The sequence below is a fragment of the Aulonocara sp. 'chitande type north' Nkhata Bay genome, linkage group LG2 (genome assembly GCF_057382095.1).
Source record: "Aulonocara sp. 'chitande type north' Nkhata Bay isolate Kocher_YH1m ecotype deep benthic linkage group LG2, A_spYH_male_GT1.1, whole genome shotgun sequence".
Classification (NCBI taxonomy): domain Eukaryota; kingdom Metazoa; phylum Chordata; class Actinopteri; order Cichliformes; family Cichlidae; genus Aulonocara; species Aulonocara sp. 'chitande type north' Nkhata Bay.
Genome location: NC_141345.1, coordinates 8,846,469 through 8,865,056, shown reverse-complemented (window position 1 = coordinate 8,865,056; position 18,588 = coordinate 8,846,469). Strand labels below are relative to the sequence as shown.

General features: G+C 40.7%; 1 protein-coding gene across 1 annotated transcript; it reads left to right on the top strand.

Annotated features, from left to right (window-relative positions):
* Window positions 1-4,040: 4,040 nt before the first annotated feature.
* On the top strand, window positions 4,041-18,206 carry gm2a (ganglioside GM2 activator). Its single transcript, XM_086304751.1, has 4 exons — window positions 4,041-4,233; window positions 7,337-7,489; window positions 16,282-16,464; window positions 16,609-18,206. The coding sequence occupies exons 1-4, from the start codon at window positions 4,138-4,140 to the stop codon at window positions 16,762-16,764; spliced, it is 588 nt and encodes a 195-aa protein (XP_086160877.1). The 5' UTR covers window positions 4,041-4,137; the 3' UTR covers window positions 16,765-18,206.
* The last annotated feature ends 382 nt before the right edge of the window (window positions 18,207-18,588 follow it).

Below are 18,588 nucleotides of genomic sequence, written 5' to 3'. Positions count from 1 at the left end.
TGGACTACTACAGCCGCTACTTTGAGGTCGAAAGGCTATTCTCTACCACTGCAGGGTCCGTCATCAAAAAGCTCAAGGCCATATTCGCCAGACATGGTATACCAGAGACGCTTATCTCAGATAACGGCCCACAATACAGCTCTCGAGAGTTCAAGGATTTTGCAGTCACATGGGACTTTGTCCACACGACCTCAAGTCCTTTGTACCCGCAAAGCAACGGCCTTGCCGAAAGAACAGTCAAGACGGCCAAATCAGTTCTGGATAAAGCTCATGCTCAGGGAGTAGATCCCTACCTGTCCCTATTGGAGCAAAGGAACACGCCAGTCGACAGCTTCAGGTCACCCGCGCAGCTCCTCATGAGTCGACGTCTACGCTCAGTGCTTCCTGTTACCGGATGCCACCTGGTACCTCGCATCATAAGCCCGACGGTTGTGCAAAAAACACGGATGGAAAGACAAGAGCATCAGAGGCGTTTCTACAATCGCAGCGCCACACCACTACCGAGGCTGCAGCAGGGGGACCATATTCGCTTTCAGCACGAGTCCGGAGCCTGGAAACCGGCTGTCATCATCCGACCTGCAGAGACTGCCCGCTCTTTCGTGATCCGCACTGGCGAGGGACAGACTATACGGCGTAACCGACGGCACCTGAGAGGCGCCAAGGCGTCACCGGCACCTTCAGCACCAACATCCGATCTGGTAACCCAGCCAGATAGTGCAGCTCAGCAACAAGCAGAGCCCCTGTCGCCATCTAGAGACACTAAAACACCAACCATGGACACTAGCCCTGCACTGACCACCAGATCAGGACGAGTGGTCAAACCGAGGGTTATTCTTGACCTGTGATGTAAAGGGTGTAGGCGGATCGCTGCCCTAACAAAAAACAAAAAGGAAACATGTCAAATGTCCATGTACTAATGAGTGCATATCCCACATCGCATTGTTGTTGTTAGTTTAGGCCGCAGTAATTTTACACATGGCAATGTTGAAAAACTGTTCCTTATCCTCAGGTTCGGGATGTTCTATTTTGAAATGTATACCAGCTGTGTCACTGGTGGGCATCTAAAAAAAAAGGGAGATGTTGTATTGCTGATAATGTTTGCACTCCGTGCTTACTGTCCCTTGTGGTCCACCGTAGTGGCAACGGGGAGTGTTTGCTGTCACGAAAGTGGGTGTGTTGTATGTTGAAATGGACGAGCGGCAATAAAGATAATGGTGGCTCACGAAGCAGATTATGAACACGTTATTCATAAATTTGAGACAGAATATTACACATGGTACCATATGTAATTTTTTTTCTGGAACCGGTTGTCAGATGGTATTATGTGGAACGAAGTTTGGAGACTCCCTAATCAGTTTTTAATTACCAACAAAATTAAAGATAGTTCTTATAAATTAATACACAGAATTTATCATTCTAAAGATTATCTTCAAAGCAAATTCAATTTAGACATTGATACTGTCAGTAGTGATGGGACGTTCTGTATCGAGGCTTCGGAGCGTGTGTCGAGTAATGGAGGGGGCGTTTCCGCGAAGCGCGTATCGAGGCTTGCTTCATTTATGGGAGGAGCTGAAAATGATGACGTCCGAAGCCTCGCTGCCCGGCTGTACCACGTGACTGGTTCATGAAGCGGTTCGAACTTTGCCGCAAATAATCATTTTCCATACTGCCAGCATAAATATACACAGTATACTGCCATCACTACACTATAGGTGTTTTACACACTCCTTTTGTTGTTGACATTTACAGGCTGTGTGCAAAATGCCACACTCTTCAAATTCATGCCAGCTATTATTTTTTACGTCCAGTAGGTGTCCTGCTAGAGCAAATGAAGCTTCATGAAGCTTCGCGTTGGGGTGAACCAATTGGATGAAAAGCTTCAGTGCTTCATGGGGCTTCATCTGCCCATCACTAACTGTCAGGAGTCGCTGTGTGCAGGCAGGAATAGGACCCAAAGTGCAGACTCACGGCAGGCAAAAGTGTATTTCAAAACTCAGCTTTTATTGCTGGATGGCAAAACGTAACAAAACAATCCAAATAAACTTACATGAGCGAGCAGGCAGGCCACACAGCATAAATGAGGGTAGATAACGACACAGACATAAAGAAACACAGGGCTTAAATACACAGAGGGAGCAATCAGGGAATGGGTAACAGGAGGGAAACACAGCTGGGGCAAATCAGGCGAGACAAGGGGAAGCAAAACCAGATACATTAACATCAGACATAGCCCTTCAACTGACACAAAACACAAACCAACACAAACCAAAGACAATTCAACTTTGATAACAGATATATGATTAACTTGTTAATTTTAATGGCTAAATTTCATATTCACAAGTCCAAATGTTTAGGAAGACATCCCTCTTTTTATGTATTCTCCTTTGAACTTGTACAGTATCTTAATTCAATTAAGAACTCCACTAACCCAAAAGCTATAAAAACTATTGGTGTTTGTGAAAAAATCAAGATCTTTCAATCACTTTATTCTTTGGCTTGATTGGTTACTTTCCTCCTAGCATATTTATATTGTAGGTTCTGAAAATTGTTCTTTTATTTGGTTGTCTATAGTATCCAATTTTTTTGTAAGTACAACACCATTAATACGGTACTGTTTAATTCTATTTTGTATTGTACTGAGGTTTAAATAAAGGTTTGAATGAAAAAAAAAAACTTTAGATAATTTCTATTCTGTCCTACAGCGACATCTACAGGCGTTATGGTGCAGATACAGGACGTAATTTAATTCCATGCTGTAGAAAAATGATTTTGCTGTTACCACAGAAAGAATATTGTAGTGTTTTTGTTTTTGCATTGAAAAAGCTTCTGCTGATTATCATTTATTTATTTTCCACGGTAATACGTTCTTTAAACACTGTGCTCAGAGTCAATCAACTGAGACACACATGACCAGGTCAGGTACATGAGTGTGAGACTCCACCTCTGCTCTCCCCTCCTGTTTCTGCATTGTCTCTCTGTGTTCGGATGTTTTTATATGTAAAATAAAAATCTTTTCTGCTGCTTTTGAACAGACTTTGTCAAAAATACTTACTTCACTGAGAAAATAGTCAACTTGTTCATTTGGATATATTTCACTGCACAGAGAACAAACACAACTTTAAAAAAATCTTTTTTTAAATTTTTTTTATCCAAATTTCACTCTGACATCTGAGCACCATTGAATTTCCACAGCAGTGTTTAATTCCTGGTTTAAACCCCCCACAAAGGTTGGATGTGATGAATGGTTTCAATACTGTTAGCTGTCCAGTGGATTGAAGATCCAAGACCACTGAGATCTGTGATACACTCAGATCCTAGCTCATCATTGGCTAGTTTGCTAGACAGTCACTCAGATTGCAGACCTGATGTTCTGATGGAGATTCACCAAACAGTTATAAAGAGTTACTATGGTGGGGTTTATGGTCACTGTCTTATGGGTACCACTGCATCATGGAGTTAAGGGAAATGATAAGGGCAGTAGGACAGAGATTAAGAGCAAAATACAGCACAAAATGAAAGAAAGGTCGCAAAAGCAATGGGAAGAAGACAGGAAAAGGCGAAAAATCCAAAGGAAAACAGGCGAAATGAGAAGCACAGGAAGGAACAGGAGAGAGTAAATGATTATACCTTGACTCAGATTTGGGCACACTGGTTTGAATAGTATGTTGTTTTTAATAGGAAAACATCGTACAGTAAGTGTGACTGCAATAGAGAAGAAGAAATAATAGAGCATGTTTCAGTGCACTGTCAGAAATATGATGCTGAAAGAAGACAACTGATCGAAAAGCTTGCTGATATGAAAGTGAAACTGGACTTGGTTGATTTATTTCGTAAGAACTCGAGAAGTGAAAGTTATCAGGCCTTATTTAATTTTTAAGGCAGACCGATTTGTTTGCTAGGATTTGAATTTTGTATTTATTTATTTATTTTTCATTTCTGTTCACACTCCACACCAGTTGGTGGCGGTAATACACCATTTTGCTGTTTGGCAACCGCCAATAAACAATATAAAGAAGAAGACGTGCTGTTTCGTCACGTGACTACAGTCAGCGCGATCGTAAATACGGAAGTGCTGCAAGGTATAAGCCGTCGACGCTCTGTTTAAAGGCACTGTGGAACTGTGCCACAAACGTGAGGATGGACAAACGTGTGGCGGTAACGGTGCTCGTAGCTGCCGCTTTAGCTCAGGTGAGCTGCGGCTCCTTCGGGTGGAAGAACGTCAGGAACGTACAGGTGAGCCAAATTCCGCCGGTGTTCCAGATCTACTGGCGTTTAGATCAACTGGCGTTGGTCGAACAGATGTGTGGCATTCTTGCGTTTCAGGAGCTACTACCGACAAACCAGCAAAAAACCGCCAAATGTGTCATCTGTGACACTTGTGAGGTTGTCTCAAACACACTCCGTCAGTCTTGATGCTGTTGAACAACAAAATGTTTAAAATGTGGCGAGTTTACCTGGTGATATCCTCATGCGCAACGCGATCGCGAAAACAGCAAACAAGTAATACCACGCCGATGTTGTTCACAGGACAGCAAGAGTAAACGATCGGGAGACCCTAGTCGTCGTTATCGTTCCCCTCGCACGGTTTATTTCTCCGGTTTCAGCGTTTTTGCTTCACAACTAAAGCGAGCAGTTTACTTTGTGCACTAACATGGACTCGAGTCAACCAGCGCCACCTCTGGCCAAGTGCCACAGCCTACAGCCAGATCAACCTGTGACACACATCTGCACCACGTTTGAATTCGTGTCATGCACAACACATTTGTACCTTTCAATTGTGTCTGTTTGTGCGTCATGCAAATAAACCTTTGAAATGAATGAAATGACACTAATATTTCACTAGTGTTGTAACATCACATGTCGTTAGTGTAGTCTGTCTGTGTCTTTACTCTGCGAACAAACATTTTAGAGTTGGTTGTTATATACAGTCTGTATAAGTGTGGTTAAACTAATAAACATTTGTAAGGAGATGGCAGTTACTGTGAATGTACAGCAGGCGATTAGTAATAAACAGTCAGACAATGACTCTGACAATCTCATTCAATCTTGCAGATTGAATGCACCTTCTGTGGAAAGTGGTACCACACAGTGTGTGTGGACTTCCCCTGTGCAGAAGGCGACTACAAATGTTGCGCATGCTAAATAAACAGAAAAAAGTGATCCCTGTTGTCTTTGCTTACTGATTGTTTTCAGTGTTGACAAGCCACATTGCTGGCATTGCATCTTTCAACATGTTTGTGGGTAGATTTGGATGTACCAGGGGTAAGTGCAGCCACTCAGCCTCTACTCAATGTGATCATAGCAGCAGGTGCAGATGTGTCACAAGTTAATCTAGTAGTAGGCTATGGTAGTAGTGGACTGAGCTCCATTTGAAACTGCTCCAGCTGCTGTGTGATAGTGGATCTGCTACAAATTGAAGATCATATGGAAGTTTTGGAAATTAACCCTTGTATTATGTTGAAAAACAAAAAAGTGACATTGATTTTGTTGCGGGTCATTTAGATCCGTACTGTGTAAATCCACTCAGAATTATCCAAAAACTGCAATAAAACAATAGCAACTTTATTTCCCATCAGATTAACATGTAGCACACAGACATACACAGACTTTCCATAACTATTTTAGGAACAATTTGGTTTTTCGTTCTTACAAACACATTTCTGTTGAACTTGCCCAGCGTTCTCAGTTTTTCAATGCTCAACATTTTCGATTTTGTCCACATGATGGACAGAATGTAACTGTGTGCTTTCTGCAGATGTACTTCTTGCATTTCTCACAAAAAGTGCTTGTTTTCAAACAGGAATCTTCCTAACTAAGATTTAAAACAGATTTCTACGTCTCCTCCAGTCTCACAAACAGATGACAAACCAAGCGACACACCCGAGTCACTGACTTTCTTAAATCCACTCACTCTCACTGGCTGTTTATTACTAATCACTGTGTAACTGCTGTGAATTCAAAGTAACTGCCATCTCCTTACAAATCTTCATTGGATTAACCACACTTATACAGACTGTATATAACTACCAACTCTCCAGCCATGTTGATGGATTGCCTATATTGGCTGGAAATATTCATTTCCAGAGAAAGGACACAGACAAACGATGCTTACAGGATGTGATGTGACAACACTAATGAAATATTGACGTGTCATATTTGTCCAAGGCGTATTTCATTGTTATGGAAAAAGAATATCAAAATCATGATGACCAATTGGAGTGGTGATTTCTATGACTTTGTGTATATAATTTGGAATTTTGTACAAATGTAGGCCAATAAGGAATATATGATATCATTAGGGTTAGGGACAAACAGACACAATTGAAAGGTACAAATGTGTTGTGCATGAAACGAAATCAAACGTGCTGCAGATGTGTGTCACAAGTTGATCTGGCTGTAGGCTGTGGCACTTGGCCAGAGGTGGCGCTGGTTGACTCGACTCCATGTTAGTGCACAAAGTAAACTGCTCGCTTTAGTTGTGAAGCAAAAACCTTGAATTCGGAGAAATAAACCGTGCAATGGGAACGATAACGACGACAAGAGTCTCCCGATCGTTTACTCTTGCTGTCCTGTGAACAACATCGGCGTGGTATTACTTGTTTGCTGTTTTCGCGATCGCGTTGCGCATGAGGATATCACCAGGTAAACTCGCCACATTTTTAAACATTTTGTTGTTCAACAGCATCAAGACTGACGGAGTGTGTTTGAGACAACCTCACAAGTGTCACAGGTGACACATTTGGCGTTCTTTTGCTGGTTTGTCGGTAGTAGCTCCTGAAACGCAAGAATGCCACACATCTGTTCGACCAACGCCAGTTGATCTAAACGCCAGTAGATCTGGAACACCGGGTACCAAAGCCTCTGTACGGGTTTTATTTATCCACACCGAAGCTCCCACCGTGCTGTTTTAGGGGACCTCACGTACTAAATGTGGACGGTTCATCCGTGAAACCTGCCGGAGTCGTCGTAGAGCCTTAAAACTGCACGTACGTGTGGGGGCTCGGCGAGGTCCAGGGTTGAGACTACCGAGCTGTAACAGCTCTTCTAAACTAAACCCGGAAACACAAACTGAGCTGAAGAGAGTGGATCCACAATGGAAACATTAGAGAGAGATAAATAAATAAATAAATAAACGAAAAGGAAAAACACTGCAGTATCCAAGAAACAAACATGAAAGTCGTGAATCCAATGATTCCTTGATTGCTGTCTGTTTGGACTGCGTCACTCAGCTTTCACGTCTGGACAAGTTGATTTTCCTGGAGTACGGAAATGCGGGAACGCTCTGACCGTGATGGGAAATATCTGAGGTTTAAACATAGTTTTATGCATTTTGCAGGTTTTGGGTTTCGACTGGAAGAACTGCGGACCGCCTGATGCTCCAGCTGTGCTGAAGACCCTCACCATGTCTCCAGACCCAATCTCCATCCCAGGTGATCTGACAGCCTCCGCTTCTGGGTCCACGGCCGTTGAACTCGGCACTCCTCTGTCTGTGAGTACGCTTATCTATGGATGGCAGTGACATGAGGATGCTTTCAGTCGAGTTTCACAAATAATTTTTCACTTATGACTAACATCAAAAGGAGCAGATTTTAAAGGAAGCAGTAGGGTACTTTGTTAGTTTTAGCACTTCCCTTTCAGCGCAGCCACAGTGAACAAAGGGCTTAAATGTCTCCCAGTTTGAAATGGTTTTTGTTTAATTTTTTTCATTAGAGGGAGCTGCATTCAGCACACTTCACAAACTCACAAGTTCCAAACACACACAGGCAAATTAACCAGATCAACCGGTTGAGCTGAGATGGAGCCTTTGTCAGCTGTCATCAGGCAAGAGGTGGGCTACACCCTGGGCAGGTGGTCAAACACAAACGAGTATCTCAAGGTTAAAATGTGCACTGTGAGTCTCCTACTCATCAGAAAACTGTGCTTAATATTGCTTATAACTAGAGCTGGGCGATATAAGATTTTTTCATATCACGATAGGTTTTTTCCATTTCAGGCGATAACGATATCTATCACGATATAAGCCAAATAACTATATTTGTAAGATTTTAATGTGCCGTTGCTCACAAGTAAAATGTGAAATAATCAGCAGCTTGTTTTGACTTAAATATTTATTTCCCATAATAAGTTCAACAGGGTAGATGTACTTAAGGAACATGAGACTTTTTCAGATAAATAAAGGCAAATATTGCAAACTACACAAAAGGCAGCCGCTAAAGCGTTTAAGTTTCAAAATAGAACAAACAAAACAGACTAAATTGTCAATTCCACTTAGAAACAAAATATTAATTCTAAAAATAAATCTTAGTTTGTTTTACAGAAGAACAGACAAAACTGACTAACTTTTGTCAATATCAAATAAACTGAGAACTAAAAGGAAATTCTCAATCTCTCCTTGTTGTATAGCTTAGCTTTTCAAACAGTTTTAGCAGTTACTTTAGTCTGACAAAAGCCGAATGACGAATTAGCGCTTCCAGTCAGAGATTGAGCATGCACCGGTTTATTGTATTTCCAGACTTTCTTTCGGCACAATTTATAGTGCGCGCTACTGTTTTTTGTCAGACTTGAAATAGCCGAAATACCTTCACACTAGGAACTTCTATGGCTCTCCCATTCGACAATCTCTCCGGCATTGGAACCATCATCGATTTTCTTTTCGGTAACCTTCGGTCACGCTCTCGGTTGATTTTTCTCTAGTCGGCACACTCATTTCCTCCATTACCCGGGCGGCACGGCGGCTGGCTGCTTCCCAAACAAATACACATGTGTGGCTTGGCGCTTGTGCTGTACGTAACAAGTCACGTGACGCGACGCTGCGGCTGTGATTGGTTCGGCTCTGCGCTACTTAATTTGGATTGGCTGTTCTTTTTTTTTTTTTTTTTAAAGAGGACAAGAGCGGCGAGGTCTATCGCAATAGTTTAATTTTTTGATCGAGAAAAAGTTATATCGCAATACATATCGTTATCGTTCTATCGCCCAGCTCTACTTATAACTCTTTGTATTTTGCAGGCAAAATAGAGGATATTTTGTTGATGCTTGACTGAGGTGAATAACTTGATGGATTTTAATTAATGAGTGGGTTGAATAACTTAGAGCTGATGGAAACGGACAAAATTCTTTCTCTTGATTCCTTTAGTTAAGTATTGAAATGTTAGGAAAAACCTGACTAGTTTATAGCAGTGTCATCCTCCACAGGGTTAACTTAAGTAACAGGCACAAGGTTACTCAACAGTGGTTTAACTGTCTGGTATAATATTCTTATTATTTGGCAAAGCAAAAAGTCGTCTGACTCTCTGTCAGAATCCTACAAAGTCCCAATGAAGTGTGCCTATCCCTAAATCGAGTACAGTTATTGAGTATTTTTTGAACAGTTATTGAGTTTAGTTAGACCTCGGCCCTGAGGAAACAGCTCCTCGTTTTATTGTTTCATTGCCCACGTGTACTTTCACTTTGACAGTTAAAGTTTATGTGGAGTGAAAGGGTCTTGGTTTTAGTCACTTGTGAGTAGGGATGGGTACCGGTATGGCACCGGTTCTGACATAAACGGTAGTAACCAGACCGAAAAGCAGCGCACATTTCGGTGCTTTATTTCGGTGCTTTTTTTTCCCTGAGATGTCACACACTTTGGATTCTAGCCAATCATTTTACCTTTGCAAGCGTAGTAGGCGGGCCCAGGTACATATGTTCTTTTAGAGCAGAGCTACAGATTAAAAACGCCCAAGGCGAAGCGGTCAAAGTCTGGCTGTACTTCATAGCAAAAGATGCAAACTCAGCAGCCTGCAACAAGTGTTTTAAGGTGATACTGTGCAAAGGAGGTAACACCTTGAATCTGATGAAACACGTGGCGACGCATAGCGTTTTTTGTTTTTTTTTAAAAGCCGAGAAATGCACCGTATTTGATAGCTTGCTGCAAGAGCTCACATCGAGCACATCTATTGTGGGTGTGGTGCCTGTTATCGGACCCAGAGTTAGCAACATCCCCCAAAAACTCGAAGAGGAGAGTCCTGGCCCCTAGCCCTGCCAGTGTAGCAGAAATGATGACTGATGATGATGGCAGCAGCAGCAGCAGCCATTCTTCTCTGGGTCAGTAGCTTAATGTTGTTTGTGTGTAATTTACGTTGAGTAGGCTCACCACGTTATTAAATTAATGCACGTAAGGTGAACTAGCAAACACTGTCGTAGTTACATGCGGCTGTCTTCTTGTTTGATGGCAGATACTCCCTTCATCCTGGCCAAAAAGGCTAAAATGACCAAAGAAAAAGTGGAAACGGCTAAACATGAGAGGTTTTTGGACAAAGTTGGTGTTTTTTTTTTTTTTGTTGTTTTTTGTTTTTCCCATTGATTAAGCACTGCTTCCAGCCAAGAGTGATACCATAAATCCCCTATACAGTGGGGCAAAAAAGTATTTAGTCAGCCACCGATTGTGCAAGTTCCCCCACTTAAAATGATGACAGAGGTCAGTAATTTGCACCAGAGGTACAATTCAACTGTGAGAGACAGAATGTGAAAAAAAAATCCATGAATTCACATGGTAGGATTTGTAAAGAATTTATTCGTAAATTAGGGTGGAAAATAAGTATTTGGTCACCTCAAACAAGGAAAATCTCTGGCTCTCACAGACCTGTAACGTCTTCTGTAAGAAGCTTTTCTGTCCCCCACTCGTTACCTGTATGAATGGCACCTGTTTGAACTGATCATCTGTATAAAAGACACCTGTCCACAGCCTCAAACAGTCAGACTCCAAACTCCGCCATGGCCAAGACCAAAGAGCTTTCGAAGGACACCAGGAAAAGTATTGTAGACCTGCACCAGACTGGGAAGAGTGAATCTACAATAGGCAAGCAGCTTGGTGTGAAAAAATCAACTGTGGGAGCAATCATCAGAAAATGGAAGACATACAAGACCACTGATAATCTCCCTTGATCTGGGGCTCCACGCAAGATCTCATCCCGTGGGGTCAAAATGATCATGAGAACGGTGAGCAAAGATCCCAGAACCACACGGGGGGACCTGGTGAATGACCTGCAGAGAGCTGGGACCAAAGTAACAAAGGTCACCATCAGTAACACACTACAACGGCAGGGAATCAAATCCCGCAGTGCCAGACGTGTTCCGCTGCTGAAGCCAGTGCATGTCCAGGCCCGTCTGAAGTTTGCCAGAGAGCACATGGATGATACAACAGAGGATTGGGAGAATGTCATGTGGTCAGATGAAACCAAAGTAGAACTTTTTGGTATAAACTCAACTCGTCGTGTTTGGAGGAAGAAGAATACTGAGTTGCATCCCAAGAACACCATACCTACTGTGAAGCATGGGGGTGGAAACATCATGCTATGGGGCTGTTTTTCTGCCAAGGGGACAGGACGACTGATCCGTGTTAAGGACAGAATGAATGGGGCCATGTATCGTGAGATTTTGAGCCAAAACCTCCTTCCATCAGTGAGAACTTTGAAGATGAAACGAGGCTGGGTCTTCCAACATGACAATGATCCAAAACACACCGCCCGGGCAACAAAGGAGTGGCTCCGTAAAAAGCATTTGAAAGTCCTGGAGTGGCCTAGCCAGTCTCCAGACCTCAACCCCATAGAAAATCTGTGGCGGGAGTTGAAAGTCCGTGTTGCTCGGCGACAGCCCCAAAACATCACTGCTCTCGAGAAGATCTGCATGGAGGAATGGGCCAAAATACCAGCTACTGTGTGTGCAAACCTGGTAAAGACCTATAGTAAACGTTTGACCTCTGTTATTGCCAACAAAGGTTATGTTACAAAGTATTGAGTTGTATTTTTGTCATTGACCAAATACTTATTTTCCACCCTGATTTACGAATAAATTCTTTACAAATCCTACCATGTGGATTCATGGATTTATTTATTTATTTTTTTTTCTCACATTCTGTCTCTCACAGTTGAAGTGTACCTCTGGTGCAAATTACTGACCTCTGTCATCATTTTAGGTGGGGGAACTTGCACAATCGGTGGCTGACTAAATACTTTTTTGCCCCACTGTAGCTGCAGAAAAGGCTAAGATTGTTATCTTTTTACAAAAAAACCCAGCTAAACATGAGAGGTTTTTGGACGAAGTTTGTGTTCTTCATTTAAGCACCGTTTCAAAAGTACCGGTTTGGTACTGGTATTGGATAAAACCTAGACGATACCCATCCCTATTTGTGAGATAGAATTTATTTTGAACATTCAAAAATAACAAGAGAAATAAGAAAAACTTTTAAACAAAATTAAAAAACATCAAGTTTTCATGTATATATCTATATCTACAGAATGTGTGTGCAACTTGTGGTGTAGACTTGAAGCCGTTGATTAGTCTTTAATCTTGGAAAATGAAATTAAACAAAGAATGTTGTTTGGGTTACATGGTACACTGAAAACAGAAGCTTGTCTGTGAAGCATGGTCACATGCGCCAAATAAAGAGATGAATGAGCTAATATCATCAGAATGAGGAGACAGAAATATTAGAAAGGTATTATTACTTTATATATTTCAACTTTACTTAGAAGCACGCATGAAAACCACTTCCTGTTTCCAATCTGTGTTTGATACAGAGGAATAAAAATACTGTCCGGTTTGCCAAGATATATAAAGCATTTAGAAGAAACACCTGATGGCACAGAGCAGTCAGGTTTTATTGGATTTTATTCAGTTTTCTTTTCTTTCATTCCTCAATCGGTTTATTTGTACACATATTAACCAAATAAATAACTAAATAGACAACCAGTTGCCTCCTGTGAGGCCTACACACGGACACCCCCCGGATCAGGGCTGTCATTTATTTTTACAGGTTTAAGATTTTTAAATTTAAATCATTCTGCAAACTAGACACAGCCATATTCTAATGTTTAACAGCAATATTAAAAACTGCAGTGTATGATTGATACACAGTGACACATTACATTCTTCAGGATCACAGTAATATAATGAGCTACTGGACTAAAGTCAGTAATCACATCACACAGTTACAATTATGTGGTTACTTGTGTGACCAAAGTTCTTTACCTGCACTGCGAACCAAGAGAGAGACAAAACACCACCAACCACGTTGTTTTCTTCATGCATACGTCGCTACGATCAGCTGATTTCAGTTTGTGTGCAGGGAGGACGACGATGGTGGACATTACTTTTATTTTTATCACATGAAAGCAGAGGCGGAGCCAGACATTTGAAACACCCGGGGCTTAGCCCAAAAGGGTAGTATGCATGTGGGATTTTTTTTTTTTTTTTTTTTTGGGGGGGGGGGTTTAGAAATGAGTGAAAGATTAATAGGCTCTGTTTTGAGTTTTGTTCAAAAAAGAATGTCTTCTTATAGGGAAAAATATATATCACATGTGCAGGACACCTTAAACTAGTTTTTTAATTAAGCAGCAAGGCAGAACAAGGTCAGGGCTGTATCAAGACATGAGGACTAAACCCCAATTCAACCAGACCCAGAACTGATCCAGAATTAAAACAGGACTACAAGAGTTCAAAATCAGGAGTACTTGGGATTTAACCAAGACAGAACCACAATCAGAACTAGATGATAGTAGCACTAAAAATCATCATAGACCTGCACTACACTTGTTTAATTCTACCAAAGTACACTATTTAGATTGAGAAAAGTTTATATAATTATTTAGCCTTGTTGTGCAAACAAGCCTGCAAAACTTAATAAATATAGAATTTGAAAAATAACAAACCTAAAAAGAAACACTAGGTACGAGATACATGAGTACCTATGATACGGTGGTACTTTTGGCAAACGACCATTTGACTAACATGTGTGTCTCACCTGCTCTTGTTCAATCTCTGTTCTGTCCTCATTCTCCATCTCCCTCTCTGTTCCTCTCTCTCCCTCTGTGTGCTGACAATCATCAAATATACAGGTGAAACCAGATATTTACAAACTCTTCAGATCAAAACACAAACACTTTTTTAATTGCAACATCAAATCAGACTAAATGTTTATTTTTTTTGATTGATAAATATAAAAAACACATTTGTTAACTTTAAGAGTAAAGAGAGAAACTATCTGTATTTCTTAATTGTAAATGGCACCAAATTGTATTCAAAATTGAGCCACACTTATGGAGCTCCACAGTTCTTTTTCTGGTGTTTTGGTTGATATCGCTTGGTTTTCCCATTTCAAAGAAACAGGCTCTGTGTTTTGCCTTATATGCATCCACAGCTGTGCCACCACTTTACTCACATGGACTCTACTAACCTATCAGAAGCTTCTTCAGCTCAGAATGGAATCGTCTGGAGTTTTCTTATTAATTAACAATAAACTTAGTGTATATGTACTCCTAAATTTAATGAAAGTGATAAAAATAGATCTCTCTCCCTCTCTTTATTCTGACATTTAACTAATTCAAAATATATTTCAATATTTATCTAAAACAAAAGTTTACTCTAAATTGATGTTGTACAGTAAAAATATTTTATGTTTTCTCCCTAAAGTGTATGTAAATATCTGGTTACAAATGTGAATATCCTGCTGTGTACTGAAACCCCTCTTGTTTTGCATAGAAATATACTGAACAACATACAAAGCATAATATATAAAATAACATTTACCTGAGTTTTTTCTTTGAAAGAACCCTCTAATGTCCATTCTTATATTTCAGTACATAACTGAAACCGATTTAGTCGGGGAGGGTAAGAACTGAAAATATGAAATAAACACACGTAAGCTAAGACTCTCTTAAAAAAATAGCATTTGTTCGGCTTTTCATTTCGCCATTTGTTGATTCACTTGAAGAGCGAGTAACGTAATATTGGTCAAGTGATCAGTTTGATATCAATCTTTCGTGATACACCGTCATATTTACATTATTTGTACAGTAGGAATGATTTGCTTTGGTACCTGGTAAAACTTAAGCTCTCCTTAGTATGGCTGGCTCCGTTTCTCCAACAGCGCACTCACTGCTGGCAGCAGCTGCCCCACCCCCTCTCTCAGTCGCTTAGTGACTGAGCTCGGATCATACCAATATCAGGGGGGATTCACGCACAGTCGTAAATTCCCACAGTGTGCACTATGTGCTTCGAATATTGTGTGTACTTTTTGTTTTATACAGTTGTCAGCCAGGCATCTAACTATGAAAAAATTACACTCCAAAAGACCCCGGGCTTCTGACAAAACAACCCGGGCTTAAGCCCAGTAAGCCACCCCCACGCTCCGCCCCTGCATGAAAGGACAAGAGCGTGACGGTAAAATTCAAACTGTGAATTATCTGGATTATACTGCTGACGCAGACACACACCGTTCTAACACAAAGACAACCCACAGCTACACCTGATCTTCAGCAGATAACAGTGATCCTGTTACAGTGTGAGCAGTCTGTTTCTAAAGTAGAATCGCCATGACGATTGCTTTGAAGCCTGCTGTTTTTCATCTTTGCTCCATGTTCATATTTGAAAACTAAGATGGTGTATGTGTCCTTATTAGGATGGGAATTTGTGTCGTGTGGGGCCTCAGGTTTTTATTGTTTTTTTGGTGATTATGTCACAGTTTATTACAGAGCAGCTAGAAGGTAATGTAATGAGTAGTGTAACATGATGTAGTGGTGATGGTGTGTTTAAGGATGTGAGAGGCACTTGGAGGTTTTTTTTTTGTTTGTTTTTTTTTTCCTTTCCAGCTGTAAAGCGGCAATCATGCGTCTGAAACGGGAAAAGAAACTTTATCACTCAGCAGAACTTGTTCTTTGTCACATGTGCAGTGATAAGCATGAACTGTAAAACTCTGATTATGATCCTCTTCGAGGTCTCCTAGAATTTCTTTTAGAGTTCTTGGATTTGCTGCAGTGGGTAATTAACCTGAGGCGATTGTGGTGATGAGGAGTTCTATTCTACCTTCACCAAATCAAAGGTCACTGCATCATGTTTGGCCACTTTTAGTTTTTACGTTTGCTTCAACCTGCTGATGTTTTTCTTTATTTTATCTTATTTTTATGATGCTTTTTGTAAAATTGAAAATAATTCTGACATGCTTATGTGGCTGTTGTTGCGTCTTGTTCACGCTGATGAAGGAACCTGCTATGTGGAGAGCTGAGGAAACTGGAGTTTCAAAACTCTGCACATACTGAGGCAATAAACTGAAGCTTCCTGCAGATTTGTAGATTTAAGTTAAAAACCAAATACCTAGCACTTGCACGTTAGCTATGATAAAGGCATATGGAAGTATGTCGGGTATCACCGTTTCCTCTCAACAGGATTAAGGTTGCGGCACGGCGCTGGTGACGCTGCAGCATTTTTAACACATGTGCTGCTGTTTCTCTGTCTCCTCTCAATCTTTAGCTAAATGTAACTCTGGAGAAGGAGGTGGCAGGTTTCTGGGTGAAGGTGCCCTGTCTGGATGAGGTGGGCAGTTGTCACTATAAGGATGCCTGCGATATCCTGAGCCAGCTGATCCCGCCCGGTCAGGACTGTCCCGAACCGCTGCACACCTACGGCCTACCCTGCCACTGCCCCTTCAAAGCTGTAAGTCTTTGATTTCAAATCAGATCACTTCTCAGTAGCTGAGATTGAAACGTGTAGAAAACCATTTAGGGATGAAACATGAGCCCTGAGCTCTGTGACCTTTAAACATGATGAAACACCATGACTCTCCCTCTCTGTTCTCAGGGTTCATACACGTTGCCACAGTCAATCTTCTACCTGCCCAACATCGATCTGCCCTACTGGCTGACTAACGGGGACTACCGGGTTCAGGGGGTCCTCGGCAGTCAGGGCAAAGAGCTGGGCTGCCTCAAAGTCACGCTCTCCATCCACTCAGACTGAGCCGTCAGCCGGAGCCTCATGGTTTTAAAACTGGGAAATGAAAAAAGTTTTCACCAATGAGGGAGGGGAGATGTGGGATAATAATCAGAAGAAAAGACAACAAAAACAGGTTTTATGGGATGAAACGCACAGAACATGAGCTCCTGCAGCAATGTACGAAACCAGGCGCAGTGATGCACTGAAACATTCTCTTTAGTGAAATTACAGGTTTTCTCCACGTTAAGATGCATCCAAGCTGCTCTTCTTTCACTCTGTATGAACACAAACTGCGTCACTGTATCTGCTGGACCTCTTATCGTGCTTTTTAACCATTGAGAACGATTTTACAGGAGCTGAAATTTTATTAAAACTACTTTTAATTGCTGGAAAAGCTACTGAAGTTCCTGTTGTTCATCAACTTTTTATAGTTTTCATCTCCTGCAGTAACAGAAAAACGAATTAGGAAAAAGCGAAGCCTTTATGTCGAAATATGACGTTATTATTATCACAGGTATGAAATGATCTGCTCATATGAAGAAAAATAGATTAAAACATGGATGACAGAGATGCATAAATATGCTGAAATAAATCACATGAATACTCTTAATGAAATAATAGAAACCAATCTCTTTAGACTCAAGTGGAGCTTAAAGCAAAACTAAATCTCAACCTTCAGTTATTCAACCAGTCCTGCACCTCAGTCAGTCCCCAAAGGTCTGACTGGTTTCATGTGTCCTGAGGAACTAAACCTGTCACCATTAACATAAAGAATAACCACTGGAGCTCTTGCTCCTGTAATAATAAAGACTGTAAGATGGAGGGGATGGCTGTCTGTTTATGATTTCTTCATAATTCAGCCGTCAGCGGTCCTCATGACAAAACTTGGAACAAAATGATGTTGCAGCTCACTGAATTTTAGTGCTACTGTCTAAAAACCTGCTAACATTTGTCTAATTTATTTCTTATTTTTAAACATTCTGTGCTTTTTTTTTTTTTTTTTTTTTTTGGGATAATGTCACATGTGTTATTTTAACTGGGAGCCAGTTTTGACTGTTCAGTTATTGTGAATGACCTTATTATTAGTATTATTATTGTTGTTATCACTATGGTTTTTTTTTTTTTTTTTTTTGGTTTTTTTTTTAAAACTCTTTGTTGTTGCTAAGTGCCTGATTCATTCTTTCTTTGATTCATGTAAATCAGAGTTCAAATTTTTCTTGTGTGATGATCACAGAGAAATGTTGCTGTTATACATTTGACTGATTCAACACAGCTTTAAATAAACTTTATCACATAAGCTATTCATGCTTTTCTGGTGCAGTAAAATCAATTACCTCAGGAAAAAAAGGTTAACGATAGGGCTGTTCGATATAACGATATATATCGGATGATGATAAAAACGACTAATGTTTCATTTAATGCTATCGTTTGTTTCGTGGTGTTGCAAAATAAACTGTTTATGGCAATATTTTTTTCATCGTTTTGATGGTCACTGTAGTGGCTATATTAATTTCTTAAAGTTCTCTCTTTCTCTTATATTTAATATAACCATACTATGGATGGACAAGCGCCTGTTTTTATGCATTGTTGTTAGCAACAAGATGGTAAAACCATCACGTGTCCGCTTGTTTATTTTCCACATAAACCTTTCACAATAAAGCTCAAGATCTTTGAGACTTTTCAAAATAAACTGAATCACGTGAAAGAGTATGCAGAGTATTTACCGATGACAAGCAAAAAAGAGCTGTCAGGTGCTAAAAAATAAACCTTAGACTCAAACGTTAGAACAGGCTTTTCCCCGCAACACGCTGTGTAATAAATACTCGCAAAGAAAACGGCAGCCATTAC

Excerpts from the sequence above, each read along its gene's own strand:
- gm2a (XM_086304751.1), top strand. The coding sequence starts at position 4,138 with ATGGACAAACGTGTGGCGGTAACGGTGCTCGTAGCTGCCGCTTTAGCT. Across the intron at positions 4,234-7,336 it reads AGAACGTCAGGAACGTACAG|GTTTTGGGTTTCGACTGGAA; the intron begins GTGAGCCAAATT and ends TGCATTTTGCAG. Across the intron at positions 16,465-16,608 it reads GCCACTGCCCCTTCAAAGCT|GGTTCATACACGTTGCCACA; the intron begins GTAAGTCTTTGA and ends CTCTGTTCTCAG.